Source organism: Pangasianodon hypophthalmus, chromosome 11 (assembly GCF_027358585.1).
Source record: "Pangasianodon hypophthalmus isolate fPanHyp1 chromosome 11, fPanHyp1.pri, whole genome shotgun sequence".
Classification (NCBI taxonomy): Eukaryota; Metazoa; Chordata; class Actinopteri; order Siluriformes; family Pangasiidae; genus Pangasianodon; species Pangasianodon hypophthalmus.
In genome coordinates, this window is record NC_069720.1 from 18884386 (window position 1) to 18903217 (window position 18832).

Here is an 18832-nt window from a genome sequence, read left to right on the forward strand (position 1 = left end):
GGAAAACCACTGTTTTTGGATTCCAAAAACTATCCTTGTTCAGCAGGAAAAGGTATTACATCTCATACTATTTGTCTAATACTATTTGTATAAGACATTGCCCCTTAAACTGATAAGGGGAGACATTAAACTGTGGGAGATGCAGACACTCAGCCATTGTGCAATGTCACCTCAGTTTTTCTTTTTTCATGTGTTTGCATCTTAGAACATTACCAATTTTGTTCTATTACCTCCAGATCAAAAAGTAGTTATTTTTTTCATTTTCAAAGGATCAGTTGGGATCAGCTGATGAGTATAGATAAATTAGTTTTAGCAGTCTGTAAGAGATGGGATTTAATGAACAAGAAAATAAAGAGCACTGTTCATAAAAACTGTCATCTATTTATGAAGGACTTCAGATTTATTTTCCATTTATTGTAATTAAGACCTATCAATAGCAGACACCGAACTTTTACACCGAAGACTATTAGATATCTTCAAAAACTCCAGTCTCTCCTTTGGCCACATGTTTAAAAATGATTAAGAAAGATAGATGTTAAGAAACTCTTTCTATTTATGACTGTTACCATTTAAATAAAAACTGTCATTATGGCTAAGATGCATACTACATTTCTACATGAGGCATGTCTTCATGAAATGCTACCAAATCATTCATTATCTTTTCAACTGGGACATTTTGTAGATGTATTTTTTGTAGTAAATGAAAATGATTAAATTAGTTGTTCTGTGCTTTCTGTCTAGAAAGAAAATTATGCCTTCTGGCAAAGAACTTGATTAGGCAACTATATAAATGTTTAATTAAACAGGGCAATGGTGAGGTTCAGGTCACACTATTCCAGTAGTGAGGTTCAGGTCACTCTACTCCAATATTTCTTTTGTAATATATATTCTAAATATGCCAAATTTTCATCATGGCATTTAAATGTGTACTCAAAACTGCTGTAATGTTTACAAATTTATACAGTAGTTAACAATAATAGAAAACTGCTAAAATTTTAATATTGCACCATATGGGTAATGGTGTGGTTTGTTCAATTATTTGTATAAGGCAAATTCTGTAGTTAGTGTATATCAAAAATCATAGTTTATCTAAGTGTTAGTTTGTTATTGACCCAACAGGAAAACTAAATAAGCTGATTGAAGCTGAGAATTACACAAATTACTCTAAAGATGTTTTAAGTTAAGTCAAGTAAACATTCACTATAATTGATTGGAATAACTTTGTATCTGTTAGTTCTGTATATTTAATTAAATTAACTTATATAAATATATAATATTTATATTTATATATATTTAACAAAAATAAATAAAAGGAACAATTAAAAAAATAAAAAAGTACTGGAACTTACTTATGGACATTGGCTCTGCCTTAACATGACAGAAGGGTAAGGTAACCTGACCTGGAATGATTATTTTGTATCAGCTGTCAAATCAGAACAGTACATCAAAACTAGTTAATAATCTGCTTAAGGTAACACTTAATCAGCAAATTTCATACAATAAAAACATGGGTTCTTGGTGGATTCATTACAAACCACCAGCCATGAGAGCTGTAGTGCTTGCCTTGACTCTGGCCCTTGTGGGTAAGTCATTATTTGAATGGTTTATTTTCCCAAAAATAAATAAATTCAAAAACCTATAAAGATATTGCAGCATTTAACCATTTCAGAATATGACTATATTAAGTATAACATGTTTATTCCTATTTTCATTTAGCAAGTCATCAGATTAACCTCGGTAAGTAATGTTTCTAAGAATGCATTAAAATAATAAGGACACATTGTTCCGTTATTTCAGAGAAATTTACTGTAAAGTATTTCATCAGTTCCAGAGTTTTCTGCGGGTAAGAGCTTTGTGTACAAGTATGAGGGTTTGCTCTTGGGCGGTCTGCCTCAAGAGGGTCTGGCCAAGGCTGGTGTCAAAGTCAGCAGCAAGGTTCTCATCAGTGCTGTAGCCCAAAATACCTTCCTCATGAAGGTAAACTCATTCTTTCTTGCATGGATGGTGTTACCAAGACAGGCAGTCTTTAACCTGTACTAAATGTTGCAATTTTGTTTAACCCATAGCTCCAGGATCCTCAACTCTTTGAGTACACTGGCGTCTGGCCCCAGGATGCTTTCAATCCTGCTGCAAAGCTCACCTCAGCACTAAATGCTCAGCTTGTGATTCCCATTAAATTTGAGTATGCCAGTGGTGTGGTAGGTAAGATATTTGCCCCTGCTGGAGTCTCTGCTACTGTCCTGAACCTGCACAGAGGTATCCTCAACATCTTTCAGCTCAACCTCAAGAACACACAGAATGTGTATGAAATGCATGAGGTAAGAGCCTATACATGAGTGATATTTATTACCAATGGTATTAAAATTCTGTTCTGACCCGAAATCGTAGCTAAAGCTATTTCATTCTCAAAGGCTGGACCTCAGGGAGTCTGCAAGACCCACTACATGATCAGTGAGGATGAAAAGACCCATCAGATTGCTGTGAGAAAGTCCAAAGACCTGACCAACTGCCATGAGAGAGCCATAAAGGATATTGGTTTAGCTTACACTGAAACCTGTGTTGAGTGCCAGCAGGTAATTTCAGAAGCTGTCAGTGAGTTCTGTCTTTCCAAGTGAATTCTCTAAAGCAAGAATCACATTGAATTATTTAATTATTTCCTCACCACAGAGGCTTAAGAGTCTGACTGGGACTGCAACATTCAGCTACATCATGAAGCCCACAGATACAGGTGCTCTGGTTTCTGAGGCCATAGTTGATGAGGTCCATCAGTTCTCACCCTTAAATACAGTAACTGGAGCAGCTCAAATGAAAGCCAAGTATGAACTATACTCATATTTATGTCACAACATTTATAGAATATATTTCTGAATATCTTTTTTATTTCATTTCAATAATATTGAGATTTTTTATTACAGGCAAATGCTGACTTTACTGGAAGTGCAGAATTCCCCTATTGCTCCCCATGCAGGTGAATACTTGGCCCGTGGATCCCTGAAGTATGAATTTGCTACTGAGATTCTTCAAACCCCAATTCAACTTCTCAAGATCAATAATGCACAGGCCCAAGTATAGTTATTTTATTTTATTTTAATACATTTGTTCAGTTTCCTGTATTAATTTCTAAAATTAATTTAAAAAAACTCTTATCATACCTTAACATATTTGACATTGTTTTCACTGTCAAGTATTCAAGCCCTTTTTTCATTCTCTTATAGATTGTAGAGGTCTTGCAGCATTTGGCTGCAAATAATGTGGATATAGTTCATGAGGACGCTCCTCTGAAGTTTGTCCAGCTTGTCCAGCTCATGCGTGCAGCTACCTTGGAGAGTATTGAAGCCGTCTGGGCTCAGTACAAGAACAAGCCTCTTCACAGGTGAAATTATAGTGAATATTACTTTGCAATTAAAGCCCAGGTTATGTGCTTTTCTAAAGTTCTTATTGTGGCAGACGGTGGATTTTGGATGCACTTCCTGTTGTGGGTACACCAGCAGCTCTGAGATTCATCAAGGAGAAGTTTCAAGCTGATGAGCTTACTGTCCCTGAATACACTCAGGCCCTTCTGGTTGCTTTGCACATGGTCACCGCTAATCCAGATGCCATCCAACTCACTGCTGTGAGTGAAAATCTTTCATGTAAAGTATTTCAAGTCCAGCAGAACCTTGTATAAACATTATAAAACATTTAACATCTTCCTACATCAAACAGAATCTGGCTTCGAACCCCAAAGTCAAGACTATTCCAGTTCTGCGCGAGGTGATCATGCTTGGCTATGGTTCCATGATTGCCAAACACTGTGCTGAAGTTCCTACATGTTCTGCTGATCACCTGAGGGTAAAGTTTCTGTTCATTCATTCACATATGAGTAAACAATTTCAGTGATATTATATTATAGTACTCATCTAAAAGAACTTATACAGAGAACAGTTTTCTAAGTTGTATGTTTCCTCCCTCTCTCATTTATCATAAAAATATTTTCCTGGGTTTCAGATAAAAGATAAGATCAAATAAGAGTAGAGTTATGGGAGAACTGTTCATATGATCAGTGTAAACAATGAGTGAACACTATATTTTTGCATCTGAACTTCCATTATTAGCCTATCCATGAGACTGCTGCTGCGGCTATTTCCAAGGCTGAGATTCCCGAAATCAAACTGGCTCTTAAGGTTCTGGGCAATGCTGGCCATCCTGCCAGTCTTAAAACCATCATGAAACTCCTGCCTGGATTTGGAAGTGCTGCCGCTGCCATTCCCATGAGGGTCCAGATTGATGCAGTCTTGGCTCTTAGGAACATTGCCAAGAAGGAACCAAAGTTGGTTAGTATGGGATGATGTCTGAACACAATAGCTGTTGTGAATGATCCTGATCCAGGAGCTTAATCATCCTATTTATTTGTTTTAGGTTCAGCCAGTGGCACTGCAACTTTTCATGGACAAGGCACTCCATCCTGAACTGCGCATGGTTGCCTGTATTGTGCTCTTCGAGACCAAGCCATCAACAGCCCTTATGGCCACTGTTGGTGGAGCTTTGGAGAAGGAGCCCAACATGCATGTTGCCAGTTTTGCTTATTCTCATATCAAGTCTCTGACCAGAAGCATGGCCCCTGACCATATGCATGTGTAAGAATACTTTTTATTAGCACCATTACTTCAGGGTTGTAAACTTAGGCCAAAAGTAATCATTTTTCTGATCTTGCAGGGCTGCTGCAGCAAACGTTGCCATCAGGATGTTGAGCCCCAAACTGGACAGACTGAGCTATCATTTTAGCAGAGCCATCCATTTTGATTTCTATATCTGTATGTTTCAATATGTTTGTTTCATTGGATAACATTCGTATGTTTTGCCACTACAATTGTTTGAACAATTTTTCTGTTGAAAGCTCCTCTCATGGTTGGTGCTGCTGGTAGTGCTTACATGATCAATGATGCTGCCACCATCTTGCCCAGAGCTGTTATAACTAAAGCACGAGCCTACCTGGCTGGAGCTGCTGCTGATGTTCTTGAGGTAGAAATATGCCTTTGTACAATATCTTTAAATTCATTAAGATTATAGTTTTTTTCTACCACTGGTGCTGCCATTTATTAGTTTATTTCAACCAGGTTGGTGTGAGAACTGAAGGACTCCAGGAAGCTCTACGGAAGACTCCTGCTGCAGATGAAAATGCTGACCGCATGACTAAAATAAAGCGTACCCTTAAGGCTGTAAGCTACTTTTAACAATGTATCAATTTAATGCCTCTGCTGTGTAGTTTGAACTATACATAATTTATAATGTATGCCCTTCCTCTGTTTGTACTCCAAGCTGATGGACTGGAAGTCTATGCAAACGAATCAACCACTGGGTTCCATCTTTGTCAAAGTTCTTGGACAGGAAATTGCTTTTGCCAACATTGACAAAACCTTCATTGACAAAATCATCCAACAAGCAGCACAGGTATTTTTAATAATTCCTTTCATTTAGGTAGCAGGAAACTGTTCTATAAGATTGAAATGTAACATATAGTACAAACATTTTATACAAATAAATATTACTCATATTTACTCAGGTTTTACTAATATTTCTAAGTTTTAACTTGATTTACAGGTTATAGTTTGAATACCCTTGAAATAAATAATTGTGATTAAAATAAAAGCTAATGTAATGCACAATCTACAGACTGCTACTGGACCACAAGCTCGTGAACTGTTGAAGGAGGCTGTTAAGGCATTGCAGAAAGGCATTACCTTCCAGTATGCCAAGCCCCTGCTGGCAGCTGAGGTGCGCCGCATTCTGCCCAGTTCTGTTGGTGTGCCAATGGAGCTTGGTTATTACACTGCTGCTGTTGCTGCTGCAGCTCTCAATGGTGTGTCTGTCTTCATAATTGCAACATACTAGTGTAAAGCATGTATATTTATGAATCTTTCTGACAAACTTATTTCATTCATTCTATTAGTTCAGGCAGCTATTACCCCTCCTTTACCTGAACATCCAGAGACTCTTACTCTTGATCAGTTGATGAAGACCGATTTCCAGTTGCAAGCTGAGGCCAGACCAAGGTATACGTTCGAAAAGCCACTTATTAACAGACAGAATTGTTGAATGTCCTTAGAAGCTAGGGAAATTACATGAACTTCTTCATCTTGTTGTGCCTTCAGTGTTGCCCTCCAGACATTTGCTGTGATTGGAGTGAACACTGCCTTGATTCAGGCTTCTGTTATGGCCAGAGGAAAGGTACACTCTGTTTTGCCAGGGAAACTGGCTATAAGAGCTGACCTTCCAAAGGGCAGTGTAAAGGTGGAGGCTCTGCCTGCTGCTGTTCCTGATCATATTGCTGCTGTCAGGTAAGAGAAAGACAACTGATAATCTTGATTGAATTCTAGTTGATACAATTGGCCAAAAAGCAAAAATGATGAAACAAGCATATTAATTGACTGTGGTCTGCTCAGCTTTGAGACTGTTGCTGTGGCCAGAAACATTGAGGATCTCCCCACTGAGAGAGTAGCATCTCTGGCACCTCCAATGCCCTCTGATGCTGCAAAGAGGTTTATACCTGCCTCAATTCAGAAATCCTTGTGTGGTTCTCTTCCTTATTTTAACATCAAAGGATGTCTTAAGTTTGCCTCCCAGAATGCTGGCTATATGGAGTTAAATCCTCTGTATTATATGGCTGGACGACACTCAGCTCAAATTTCAGTGGAAAGAGGTAAATGGAGAAGTCAAATGATTATCACCAAGATCTGATTAGATTTAATAATAACAGTTTGTTTGTGCTTCAGGTGATGGTCCTGCACTTGAAAGACTGGAGTTTGAGGTACAAGTTGGACCTAAAGCAGCTGAGAAGCTTATGAAAGAAATCAGCCTTGTTGATGCTGATAATCCAGAAGAAAGTACCATCCTGTTGAAACTAAGGGAAATTCTGGAGGCTGGACTGAGGAATGTAAATTTCAGCTCAATCAACTACTCTTCCTCTGCCAGCAGCAGTAGGAGTGCCAGCAGCAGTAGGAGTGCCAGCAGCAGTAGGAGTGTCAGCAACAGTAGGAGTGTCAGCAGCTCTAGGAGTTCTTCCAGTGCTCGTGTCACCAAGGTAAAACACTGGCATAAATAGGGAATCTGATACTTAATGCACTGTAAAGTCGACAACCTTCATTGACAAGGCCTAACAATAATAATAATAATAATAATAGTAATAATAATACAGCATGTTGCCGCAGTGTGTAGCATTGCCGACTCACAGTTCCAAGGTCCCAGGTTTGAGCCTAAGCTCTGGTTACTGTCTGTATAGTGTTTAGCATGTTCTCCCCAAGTTTGTGTGGGTTTCCTCCAGGTTCTGCAGTTTTCCTCCTACAAATTGGAGATCTCCTACTACAATAAATTGCCCCTAAGGTGTGAATGAGTGTGTGAATTTGTTTGTGTATGTGGCCTTATGGGCTTGCATCCCATTCAGGGTAGATTTACCCACCTTGCTCCCTGTGTAGCGAGGATTGGCTTCGGATTCACCACGACCCTGACCAGGATGGAGCGGTTATGTAGATGAATGAATGAATATCATTCCTATGAATATAAATACCTTGTTTGTCCCTTGCTCAGCTCTAATTAAATGAAGTATATTTTTCTTGTCTTTTACATGTCATATGTTTTTCATTGGTGAAATAAGTTTAATGTTTCTTCCTAGAATACTAATACATATGGTCCATTCCTGAAGTTCCATGAGGATCAGGTAATTCCCAAAGAACCCCTTCAACATTGTTTTAATACATTTGTGTTTTTATATTATTTATTTTTTGTAAAATAAATAATGATTCTTTATTTGTTTTAGTACTTGGCATCACGGGGAATGTCAAAAGCCAGCAGCGCATCTAGCATTGAGGCCATACAACGAAAGGTAGAATAACATTTGTGGCATGAAATAATAGACATCTTATTAGACATCCTAACTCCTTAAAAGTGGCGTTTCTATAAGAATTATCAAGGTCCATGTTTATAATTTCAGGCTAACCTATTTGGAGATGCTGTTCCACCTGCTTTTGCTATCATCGCTCGTGCTGTTAGAGCTGACCGCAAGCTGGGATACCAGTTTGCTGCTTACTTGGACAAGCCCACTTCAAGAGTACAGGTTGTGTTTGCCTCTATTGCTGAGAGTGACAAATGGAAGATATGTGCTGATGCTGTACTTCCAAGCAAGCATAAATTCGCTGTAAGTCGCTACAAAAACTTCTAAAGAGAAGTGTTTTTAAACAGTTTCTTTTTATATAATCTAATGATTTCTTGTTTGCACTGAGCAAATACTCTCCTATTAGGCCAGGTTTGCTACTGGTGAGCAGTGCCAGGAATATTCTGTAGCTGTCAAGGCTGAAACTGGTCTGCATGAGGCACATCCTGCTGCACGGTTGGGATTGGGCTGGAACAGAGTACCAAAGATCCTAACTATTGCTATCCCCTATGCCAAGTGGTACTGTGTCAAAAAGCATCAGAGTAGCAAATGTATTGTAGTGTGTTAAAATTAATTATACTTTAACATTTTTCTTTTTCTTCTTCTACCAACAGGGCAAGGGAGTACATCTTTAAGGTAGCTCCCCTGGCTGGAGTTAATGCTGATAGAGCTGAGAATAATGAAAGAGAGATTGACTTCACTTTTGCCCTACCCACTCAAAAGTCTCTCAGCATTATTATGAGGATTCCAACGGTGAGAAGAAGAGTTTATTATGTCTTTGCATAATTTAGTATTTGCAAATAAATATTTAACATTTTTAATGTGGTTTGCTCTTCCAGATGACACTGTCAAAGCCAGCTATGCGTCTTCCTATTGCCCTGCCCATTGAACAGGATGGAACTATTCCAGCTCTCAAGAATTTAGACATTCGTGCCATTGTTGAGAAATGGTGGAATGATATCAGAGAAAGCTGAGTTATTCAATTGCAAATAAGTAAATTAAATAAATGAAATGAAGAGCATCCAAAATATGTTTTTTTGTGCTTTTATTTAGGTATATGTTGTTGATTGCTAAAAGGAAGTACCATAAGGCAGAAAGCCTTATTAGATAAACAAATAAATAGATATTATCACAATCTCAAAATCTTGGCATACGAACTGCAAAACTATCATATAACCAACTAGAACACACAGTCACCTTGTGGTTAAACTGATCAAATTAAAATAAAGATGTGGTCCAACTTAAATAGCATTTTATCTGCAATGTGAGAAGAAAACACCATAGCTCATAGGCAAAGATTTATTGCCCACTGGTTTATTAATATGCTGTGGACCAGTATCTTTGGCAGGAATGCTGGGCCAAAGACCACCATACTTTTATTTGACAAAATGAAACCCACAGCTGTGTAAGAGTTAAAGGGATAATTGTAACTTAAACAGAAGGCCTGTTTACGCATATTGCACCATGGTCCGGGTTGCTGGAATTGATCAGAGATATGCTGTACTGCATGGGAGGTCAATATTGCTGTCCCATGGGTGCTGTGGGATAATTTGACATTGGCAAGGAGACAACATGAGGAAGAATTTTGTTACTCATTGCAAACATGATGAAGTCACTTCACCAATGGTGTGCGGTCTGCTGTGTCAAAGACCCTTATATATGGGACCAAAGGGCCGATCTGGGAACACCTACAACAGGCAACAACCAGTTGGCATTGATCCAACATTTTAACAGTTATATTCAGATTGTGGCACTGACATTGTGACACTAAACAACAGTTAATAAAAAAAATTGTGTAGTGCTAGCTACTTTCATGACAACTATTGACATACTCTCAAGTCATGCATACAGATAATAGAAAAGTAACATAAACCCATTGTTGTTTCACTTGACATAATCAGCCACATTTTGACATGAACATCACAAATTGATTCAGTAGAAACTGTCTCAAAATTCTGATTTTGAATACCTAATTAGGTGCTGACCATTTTATCTCTCAAGATTGTTGTCTGCTGGTTTCATGGCTGCAGTTTATAAGTCACCACATGGATTTGCAATATACATGCAGTTTATAAGTTGCCAAAAAAAAAAAAAAAAAAAAAAACGCAATGCAGAAGCTGAATAATATTATAACCACATTATAACACATTCCAAATATATATATACAGTACATCCTGATGGTCTGTTTATAATCACTGGGGACAAATCTCACAAACAGCCTACTAAAGTACTACCAATATGTTTCCTGCTCCTGCCCCACTAGAGGCACAAACATTGAACACTGTTGCACTCTGAACAAAGGTGCATAGTGATCTCTGCTATAACCCCACCTCTGACCTTCGCTCCATGCTCCTTCTTCCTGTTTAGAAACATTTACTGAAGAATGTTGCATGATGCAAAATATGACTTCCAGACTGTAATTAAATATACAGCAATATGGCCATAAACTAGAGTCACAGTGCAACAGCACCATGGATGCTCACCAGATATGTTAAGGAGTACAGCTACTTATTGATTACAAACCCAGCCAAACACAGCCTCAGCAATCAGTGCATCCCTGCTATAGAAACTAAATGTTTTTTATGCTCACTTTGAGCAGACAAAAAATAATCAGGCATTCCCTGTTACCACATGCCACATGAATCTAGTCTCACTGTCTCTGTCAGCAAAGAGGGAGCCACGTTCAATCAACTCAACATATATAAAGCTACTGGCCCTAAAAGAGTCTCTGTGCTGAAAACTTGCAGTGATCAGTTAGCTTGTGTCTTCGCTGACATTTTCTATCAAGCTCTAACAGACTATAAAGTCCCTGCCTGCTTCAGTAATACCACTATTATCCCCATAGCAAAGAGAAACAAGGTGAAATGCCTTAATGACTATCATCTGGTTGCACTGACCCCCACTCCAATGAAGTCCTTTGAAAGGATGGTACATGGGCATATTAAAAGCATCATCCCAGATACAACTGACCCTGTCCAGTTTGCATACTGTTGCAACAGGTCTATGGAGGATGCTTTATCCCTCATGGTTTATAACACTTTGGCATACCTGGTCAATAAAAATTGCTATGTTAGCCTATTAATTGTGGATCATAAGTCAGCATTCAATATTGTTCTCCCATCCAGATGCATCACCAAGCTCCTGGGTCTGGGATTCAGTAATGCCCTCTGCAGTTGTTTACTGGACTTTCACATGGCCAGACTGCCATGTGTTCTTGGAGTCCATCCTCACAGGCAGTATGATTTTGTGGTATGGAGGATGCACTAACCAAGGACACAAAGCCCTTAAGAGGGTGGTGAAGATGGGTCAGAGGATCATTAGCACACAACTTCCCACAATGAAGAACATTTACCACACACACACTCTCAGTAAGGCAGCCCAGCTTCTAAAAAAAAAACTCTAGTCACCCAGCATGTCTGCTGTTGTCCCTTCTCTTATCAGGAAGAAAGTACAGAACAATCAGCACTTGGACCATGTGGTTCTAGGATACAGGGGACTAATATTGCACATGACACTTTTTACCTCTTCTACATTGCACATTCGACTGCACTACCTCTTAAGTTTCATTGTGTGTATTGTGTGTGTGGATAAGCTGTGCAGTAATGCTGACTCTTGTGGCTTGGATGTGTGACAGCTGTTGCATAATTTTGGGCTGTGGGCAATAATATGTCTGTATTATGTGAATATGTCTTAATTGCAAGTCTGTTGACATGCAATTAAGGATTTCATTGTACTTCTGTGCACATGATAATAAAAATAAAGATGACCCTCTCTGCTGTGTTATTTGGAAATGTATAGAAGACTTACTGTTGCATGCAAAAGTTTGGGCACCCCTAGCCAAATTACATATTTTATTGCTTTTTGATATGAAAAGAAGTAAACAAAGTCTACAGCAAACTATTTTTTTTAAAAATTCTGCAAATGTTAATGTAGAGTTACTTTATATTTCATAAATTAAAAAAAAAAAACATGAAAAAAATAAAGTAGAAATTGCAGCAAAAGTTTGGACATCCTACTAAGACAATACTTAGTAACACCTACTTTGACATTAACATTATGGTGTCTGCTGAACTCAGCTTGACCCAAAGAATCAGAAGAAAGTGGAATCGCATTTCTATGACATTCCGGTGCATAGCTATTATTGTAAAAATTTGTCCAAATTTGCCTTATTGGTGGGGGTAGAGGGCCTGAGTGGCATATTACAAAATTGCTGTGACAGTGGCTGAGACTATCTTCTATCACTGTACCATTTCAAAAAAAAAAAAAAAAAAAAAAAAAAGCATTTTCAGGGGCCAAGCACCCAGACTCTGTGAGCCGCACATTCACAGACATGCTACAGTTGTTGCCTAAGCAACCACAGGAAAGCAGAGCCATAACTTTAGGCAAAGGGATTCAAAAGCTTTGACCACGGACAGTGGTGTAATTATCTGACTGTAGGAGGAAAGGTCTAGATGAACAAATAGGCAGTAGGGTGGCACTGCTGCTGCAGCTGCCAGTACTGCTATGACCTGTGGTGTAGTCTGTTGCTACTTTGACCTGTGGTCATGATTGCTCCTGCTCTGACCTAAAAAAAAATTTTTTTCTTCTTGCAATTTAAAATCATCTAAGGTATTGATGTTTTTATTCATCAGTCTGGGATTTTTTTCCCACTTTGTGCAAGTTTAGACAGGTCTCAATATGATGTGAGCCAAATTTGGTGAAGATTGGACAAAATTTGGAGGAGGAGTAGCAAAAATGACAGTTAGATTAGCATTTTTTAGCATGTTATTGTTACTTTTGACCGAAATTTGTCGCATAGTGTCACGTCGTGATCCTGAAGATGCTTACCAAGGTTTGTGTCAATGCACAAAGTTGTTACTGAGATACAGCCTCACGTCCTGGTTGGCAGCTTCACTGTCAGATTTGTTGGCCCATTATGGACAAACCATTTGGAATATTCAAAATTCTTTTCCTTTGTGAGGCTTACTCCGAAGATGACTTTTGCCAAATTTGGTGATGTTGGAAAAAATTTGTAGGAAAAACAGTTTTTGACTGTCTTTCCAAGATGGCGGAAAATCTAATTAGGCGGAAATTGACGTAATAGCGTGCATTGCACTCGCTTCAACCAAGGGACTCCAGGGATGCCTGGCTTTTAAATTTTGAACACATGGTTTAAACCAAGAGTGGCGGAGGTCCAGATAAATCAGAAAAAGAGCAATAAATTAAAAAAATCTGGTATTATTTAAACATTTTGTACTTAAAATTACATGATCCTTCTACATCCCATTGTCTGTAAAACAAACTTTTACATCATTGAAGATCAAATGGCTCTTTCCAGTCCTGCATTGACTTCATCTCCTAAGCCCCTTATCCATGACACCCTTAAGTCTTTGCAAACAGCTTTGTTTTTATCTCATTGGCTCTGCAGTCATGATATTGGCTGATGGCTATGGATAAGCACAGCAAACCCAAGAAGGTTATGATCATACACATGAAAACAAGAAATGCTGGAGATTCTTTCCAATACCTCATGAAGGTAGTACTAAAAGTAATGCTGTTCTTTGTTTACATTAACCATATCATTGTTTTCTCTACTTCACCAAGTCAGCATCAGCAGGATCTTTGATAAGTATTCCCAAGGCTGCACAATGCTAGCCTCTCCTAATCAGTGCTATAATGAACTATCCTAATGCCTAAAAAAAAAAAAATCCCAAAATGTCAAATGGTGGGCTGGTACCATAAATTAATTTCCCCCTTTGCTGACATCACCACTACACTAGACCATTGATATGAATCACCCCTGAGCATGACCTAACTTCATTATTAAGATTTTAAAATACCTAAAGTTGTTTATACCACATAAGACAAGCATCAACAGATTGCTACAGCACTTCAGCCCCGTATAACACTATAAACATGCAAAATTCAGCTCATACTGATTTATGAGATTGGTCAAGAGTGCCTTCACTGACCTGTTTTTCTTTGTAATGAGTGTTCATCGGCTATCAGCAGTTCATCAGTGTTCATCAGAGTGTTCATTAGCTAACTCCCATGCAGCTAACAGTGCAAACCAGCTATCACTGATAGTGACAGCTGAAAATCACATCAGTGCCAGTTTTCTACTCTGTGTACGGTCAGATGTCTTCTTTTTCCTATTTTTCTTTGTAATTACAATAATTACAAAAAAATCCAGAAGTGCTTCCCTGACTGCAACAGAGAGAAGAGTGCATTGTTAGGATGGCTGAGGTCCTTCATTATCTTCCTGGCCTTGGTCCAGCACCGCTTGCTGTAGATAGACATTTAAACACAGACAAGCAGTCTGTCATGGACTGCAACTTTCCAAACATGGTTTCTCAGCCACTTGTGCTGATGCACATACTTAAACTTTTTTTTTTTTAATCATTGTTCTACATATTGTCCAGGTTATTAGAAAAGCTACAGGAAGAATGTATTCTGAAATCAATATTCTGAATTATAACTTGAATGTAATGCAACAAATAAATGGCGGGAAAACACTACTTCTCAACAGCTCTTAGTATAAAATATTATTTGATTCAGCTGAAATTAAGATGGAATTTAAAACAATACTCATACCCTTGATTTCAGGTACCAAATGAAAAAATTGTAAATAGATTTAAGCTTTTTTTAGACACAATCTAACTGTAAATGGGGGGAGGGGGGGTGTAATGGGTAATATTAACATATTTTATCTTTTAATACAAATTTAATGGGTCATAAAAGGTAAGTGATTTTATTCTATGATGTGCTCTTCTTTTTTGAAAACATTTAATATCCTACATTTGAATAACTGAAAGGCAACAGAAAGACAAATTCCCCCAAAATGTAACTTCATTATTAATAAAAACCTCCCTGTGCTCACAGTGCTCTCGAGCCCAGTCACGTGCGACGCTTTGTCTCTACATAGTTGTCCGTCTCGCGCACCATATTGAGGAAGTAAACAGACAGTTGAGTGTCGCGTGATTACTTTACCATTCTCTTGTGGAGAAAATGTGGCTGGTTCTGTCGTTTGTGGTCGCTTTGAGTGTGTCAGGCTCATCACAAGTGTGTCCGTGCAAACAAGAGGAGCTTTGTCAGCCCGTCCAGCATGAACATGAGTTCGAAGTGAGTATTTTTCGCTCTGCACTTCAGCATCTACATACATCATTTCAGGGAACTGAGCACTTGGAAAAAATACTGTAGCACAGCCGATAAATGCATGCAAATGTCCAAACGTCAAATTAACACGTACCTTAGTTTGTTTCATCACATTTTATTGGTACCAGCTGCAGTGATACAGAATTAACCAACCAGGATCATGCACTTCCCCATTTTTCTGTGAAAGCCAGCTAGCTGCACTTTTCTGGTAGTGGTGTCTCAGTGGCTACTGATCAGAAGGTCAGGGGTTCAAACCTCAGCACCACCAAGCTGTCACTGTTGGACACTCAAGCAAGGCCTTAACCCTATCTGCTCCAGGGTGACTGTATCATGACTGACCCTGTGCTCTGATCCCAACTTTCTGCCAAGCTGGGATATGCAAAGATCCATGAAGAATTTTGCTATATGTTATAAATAAAGGCTTTCTACTATCTCCTTTTTCTTCTTCTTCTTCTTTATAGATAAAATGTCTTTTACTATTACCATCATCTTATGTTAACCATTTTCAGTTGAACTGTCATAAAGATGTTTTATGGTAACGGTATTAATATATGGCAGGATTAGCTGACCATAGATAATCCTTAAAGGATTCATACCGCGAGTGTGCCCTTTGCGTCCGCTTTCTGGTGTTTGGTGTGGATATTGGGTGGGGCTCTTGATCTGTGTCCTTGTGACTCGGTGCTCTGTGTTGATCCCACATGACTGGCTGACTGGATGGATGCATGGATGTTTTTTTTTTCTCTCTTTCCCCTCTTTACATTATTTTCTTTCTCCTTTGTCCTCTACCTCCTTTTTCCTATCAACGTCTGCATAAGTTATGTATGTATATGAATATGTATGTATCTGTGTGTATATATGTCCCCACATTAAAAAAAAAAAAAAGATAGTCCTTAAAGGATTAAATAACAAATTCATACAATCATTACTTATACTACTGCCTGGCATCCACCAGAAATGCATGAGTGCATCACATTTATCAATAGAACTGCACAGATCACATGGTGATTTTATATGTGATTGAGGCCAGTGACTAGTTAAAGAACTAAAGAAATTAAGTCCAAAAGGGGAGTTTTCTTGGATGTTCCATTTTATTTACCTTCTCTGGTCTCATTAGTGAACTGATAACATGGCTTCCGATTACAACATAGTGACTCTATATAATCATTTATATGATCATAAGCCATAAAACCTAACCATAACGTATCAGAGACAGAAGATGATATGCTTTGTGTGTTACATAGCCTATTACAAACACACAAACAGGCATGTTTTTAGATTACATTCAAGAATACAATTTTTGTTTATAATGCGATTTACCGTAATTTGGACATCATGTGAACACACTATAAATGTATCTTGCAGTGGTTTATAAAGTCTTCACATTAAAAGAAGAGTCAATGCTTGTGTGGCTTAAGTTATGTCGCATACCTCCACCCCTGTATTTGTACATATTTTATTTTCTTCCGCAGGTATTCGTATTTGATGTTGGTGGTAAATCTTGGAAATTTTATGACTGGTCCCATGTGACGACAATTGCTAGTTTTGGAAAATATGATGCTGAGCTAATGTGCTACGCTCATTCTAAAGGGGCAAGACTTGTTTTGAAAGGTAGAGGTTTTGTAAATACACCAGTGATTGTTTATTGGAACTCAGTCTGCAGCACAGATAAATGAATGTTATAGCCATCAAGTAGAAGTTTTAAAAAAAAAAAACCCTTTCTTTCACAGGTGATGTGCCCCTCTCAGATATTGTGGATGCTGCCAAAAGGACAGTTTGGATCACAGAAAAAGTCAATTTGGCTAAAAGCCAGTTCATGGATGGCATAAACCTTGATATTGAGCAGGCTGTAGAGGAGTCTTCCCCTGAGTACTACGCTTTGACAGCCCTTGTCAAGGAGACCACTGAAATGTTCCATAAAGAAATTCCAGGCTCTCAGGTAGAATGCTGAATAAATCACACAAGACATGTCTTGATATCAGTTATAATTTAAACAGCTAACATCTAGTCTTACTGATAATAAATCATAGGTATCATTCGACGTGGCTTGGTCGCCTAAGTGCATTGATAAGCGCTGCTATGACTACAAAGCAATTGCAGATTCCTGCGACCTGGTTTTTGTCATGTCTTATGATGAACAGAGTCAGATCTGGGGAGACTGCATTGCAATGGCAAATGCACCTTTAAATCAAACACTGGCAGGTAAGAAATACAACTGTGTTTTTTTTTTTTGAAGAAAGCTCGGTAACTCCAGAACCTTCTTAATTATTTTATGTTGCTTTGTCTTGCAGGTTATGATCAATACATGGGGATGAAAATAGATTCCAAAAAACTGGTGATGGGAGTTCCATGGTATGGTTATGACTACCTGTGCCTGAACTTGTCTCAGGTAAAAAAAATAAAAATAAAAAAAAAGATGAAGAATGTCTGTTGCCCAATTTTTTGTCTTTATCTGTCCTAACATAAATCTGGATTATATTTTTATGTGCTAGCTGTGTGTCCTTGCTTTACCTCAAACAAGAGACATATAATAATTAAGAAATAAAACATTCCTGGATTATTTTTCCCATAACAGCACATACTGCAGTGTTTCATTCCTTTTGTACCACAGTGATTTGCCAACAATTACAATTGTATTAATTTATTATTTATTAATGAAAAACATGTCTTGCTTTCTAACTATTTCTAATTACATTTAATGTTGTGGGACATCCGCAAGACAAGTTGGTTCCTGATATCACTTATGTTAGAGCAGCTGTAAACAGTCAGTCCCTCACCAGCCTCTCTCTTTTTGTCTCTCTTGAAGTTTTTGTCTTAAAATAACACAAACAATGCAGTTTGTCATGTTGCAGAGAAACCAGAAAGCACGAATTTCTGTCATTCTGGAGTTTTGATTGCCTTTTGGGCAAGTCTTTTCTTTTATAACTGGCTGAAACAGTTAATGCACATACAATAACATATTTAAACACACAATCTGTTTTTTGTGTTGGCTTTTTCCTAACTTGAACATGCAAGTGCAATGCATATTTAAATAATTAATTGAACTCTCTTGCTGTCTCATAGGAAGGCGTCTGTACAATTCCTAAAGTGTCTTTTAGAGGAGCGCCTTGCAGTGATGCATCTGGAAAGCAAATCCCTTACAGCACTATAATGAAACAAATCAGTAGCTCCATGTCTGGGAGGCTCTGGGATGAAGTCCAACAAGCTCCCTATTATAATTACAAGGTCTATTGTAGCAATACAAAATCACATTGAAAAACATTTTGAATGTAATTTTTAGTGACCTATCGCATTAATAAATTGCTTCTCAATTAACATGCTACAGGATGGCAAGGGAAACATCCATCAGGTGTGGTATGATGATCCGGAGAGCATTTCATTGAAGGCTGCCTACGTAGGACAGCAGAGTTTGAGAGGAATCGGCATGTGGAACGGAAATCTCCTTGACTACTCGGATGACCCTGTCGCCCAGCAGCAAAGTGCTGAAATGTGGAATGCCCTCATCCCAAAATAACATGCATCTATGACAGTCTCTTATGAGCCTACAACTGTTTCTCCTATCCAGTAGAACGTTTTTCCCAGATCTAATAAAAGACATCTTGTAAGACTTGACTGTGATTGACTTGAGCGTTTTAAAATTGTCAATGGAAATAAGACGTACCCACCATCGAAATGACTTGACTTAAAAAAAATCAAATAATTGTTTCATTTAAATCTTGCAATGCATTTAAATAATGTATACAGAGATTGACAGCGTGATCCTGAAGCTCTGAATAAAACAAGATCTTAGGTTTT

At 38.2% G+C, this 18832-nt stretch overlaps 2 protein-coding genes across 2 annotated transcripts; both read left to right on the forward strand.

The window, feature by feature from the left end:
- Positions 1-1507: 1507 nt before the first annotated feature.
- On the forward strand, positions 1508-8880 carry LOC113527405 (vitellogenin-like). The gene is made up of 27 exons (XM_026915196.3): positions 1508-1583; positions 1717-1737; positions 1826-1977; positions 2067-2318; positions 2412-2573; positions 2668-2816; positions 2916-3066; positions 3216-3373; positions 3448-3613; positions 3706-3831; positions 4095-4313; positions 4399-4616; positions 4696-4793; positions 4877-5001; positions 5097-5198; positions 5299-5430; positions 5653-5839; positions 5930-6032; positions 6132-6317; positions 6423-6679; positions 6753-7060; positions 7649-7693; positions 7793-7858; positions 7967-8170; positions 8274-8425; positions 8521-8659; positions 8746-8880. The coding sequence occupies exons 1-27, from the start codon at positions 1508-1510 to the stop codon at positions 8878-8880; spliced, it is 4089 nt and encodes a 1362-aa protein (XP_026770997.3).
- Positions 8881-14799: 5919 nt separating this feature from the next.
- On the forward strand, positions 14800-18649 carry ctbs (chitobiase, di-N-acetyl-). Its single transcript, XM_026926658.3, has 7 exons — positions 14800-15007; positions 16510-16648; positions 16768-16976; positions 17068-17239; positions 17329-17426; positions 18101-18262; positions 18363-18649. The coding sequence occupies exons 1-7, from the start codon at positions 14894-14896 to the stop codon at positions 18549-18551; spliced, it is 1083 nt and encodes a 360-aa protein (XP_026782459.2). The 5' UTR covers positions 14800-14893; the 3' UTR covers positions 18552-18649.
- Positions 18650-18832: the final 183 nt, after the last annotated feature.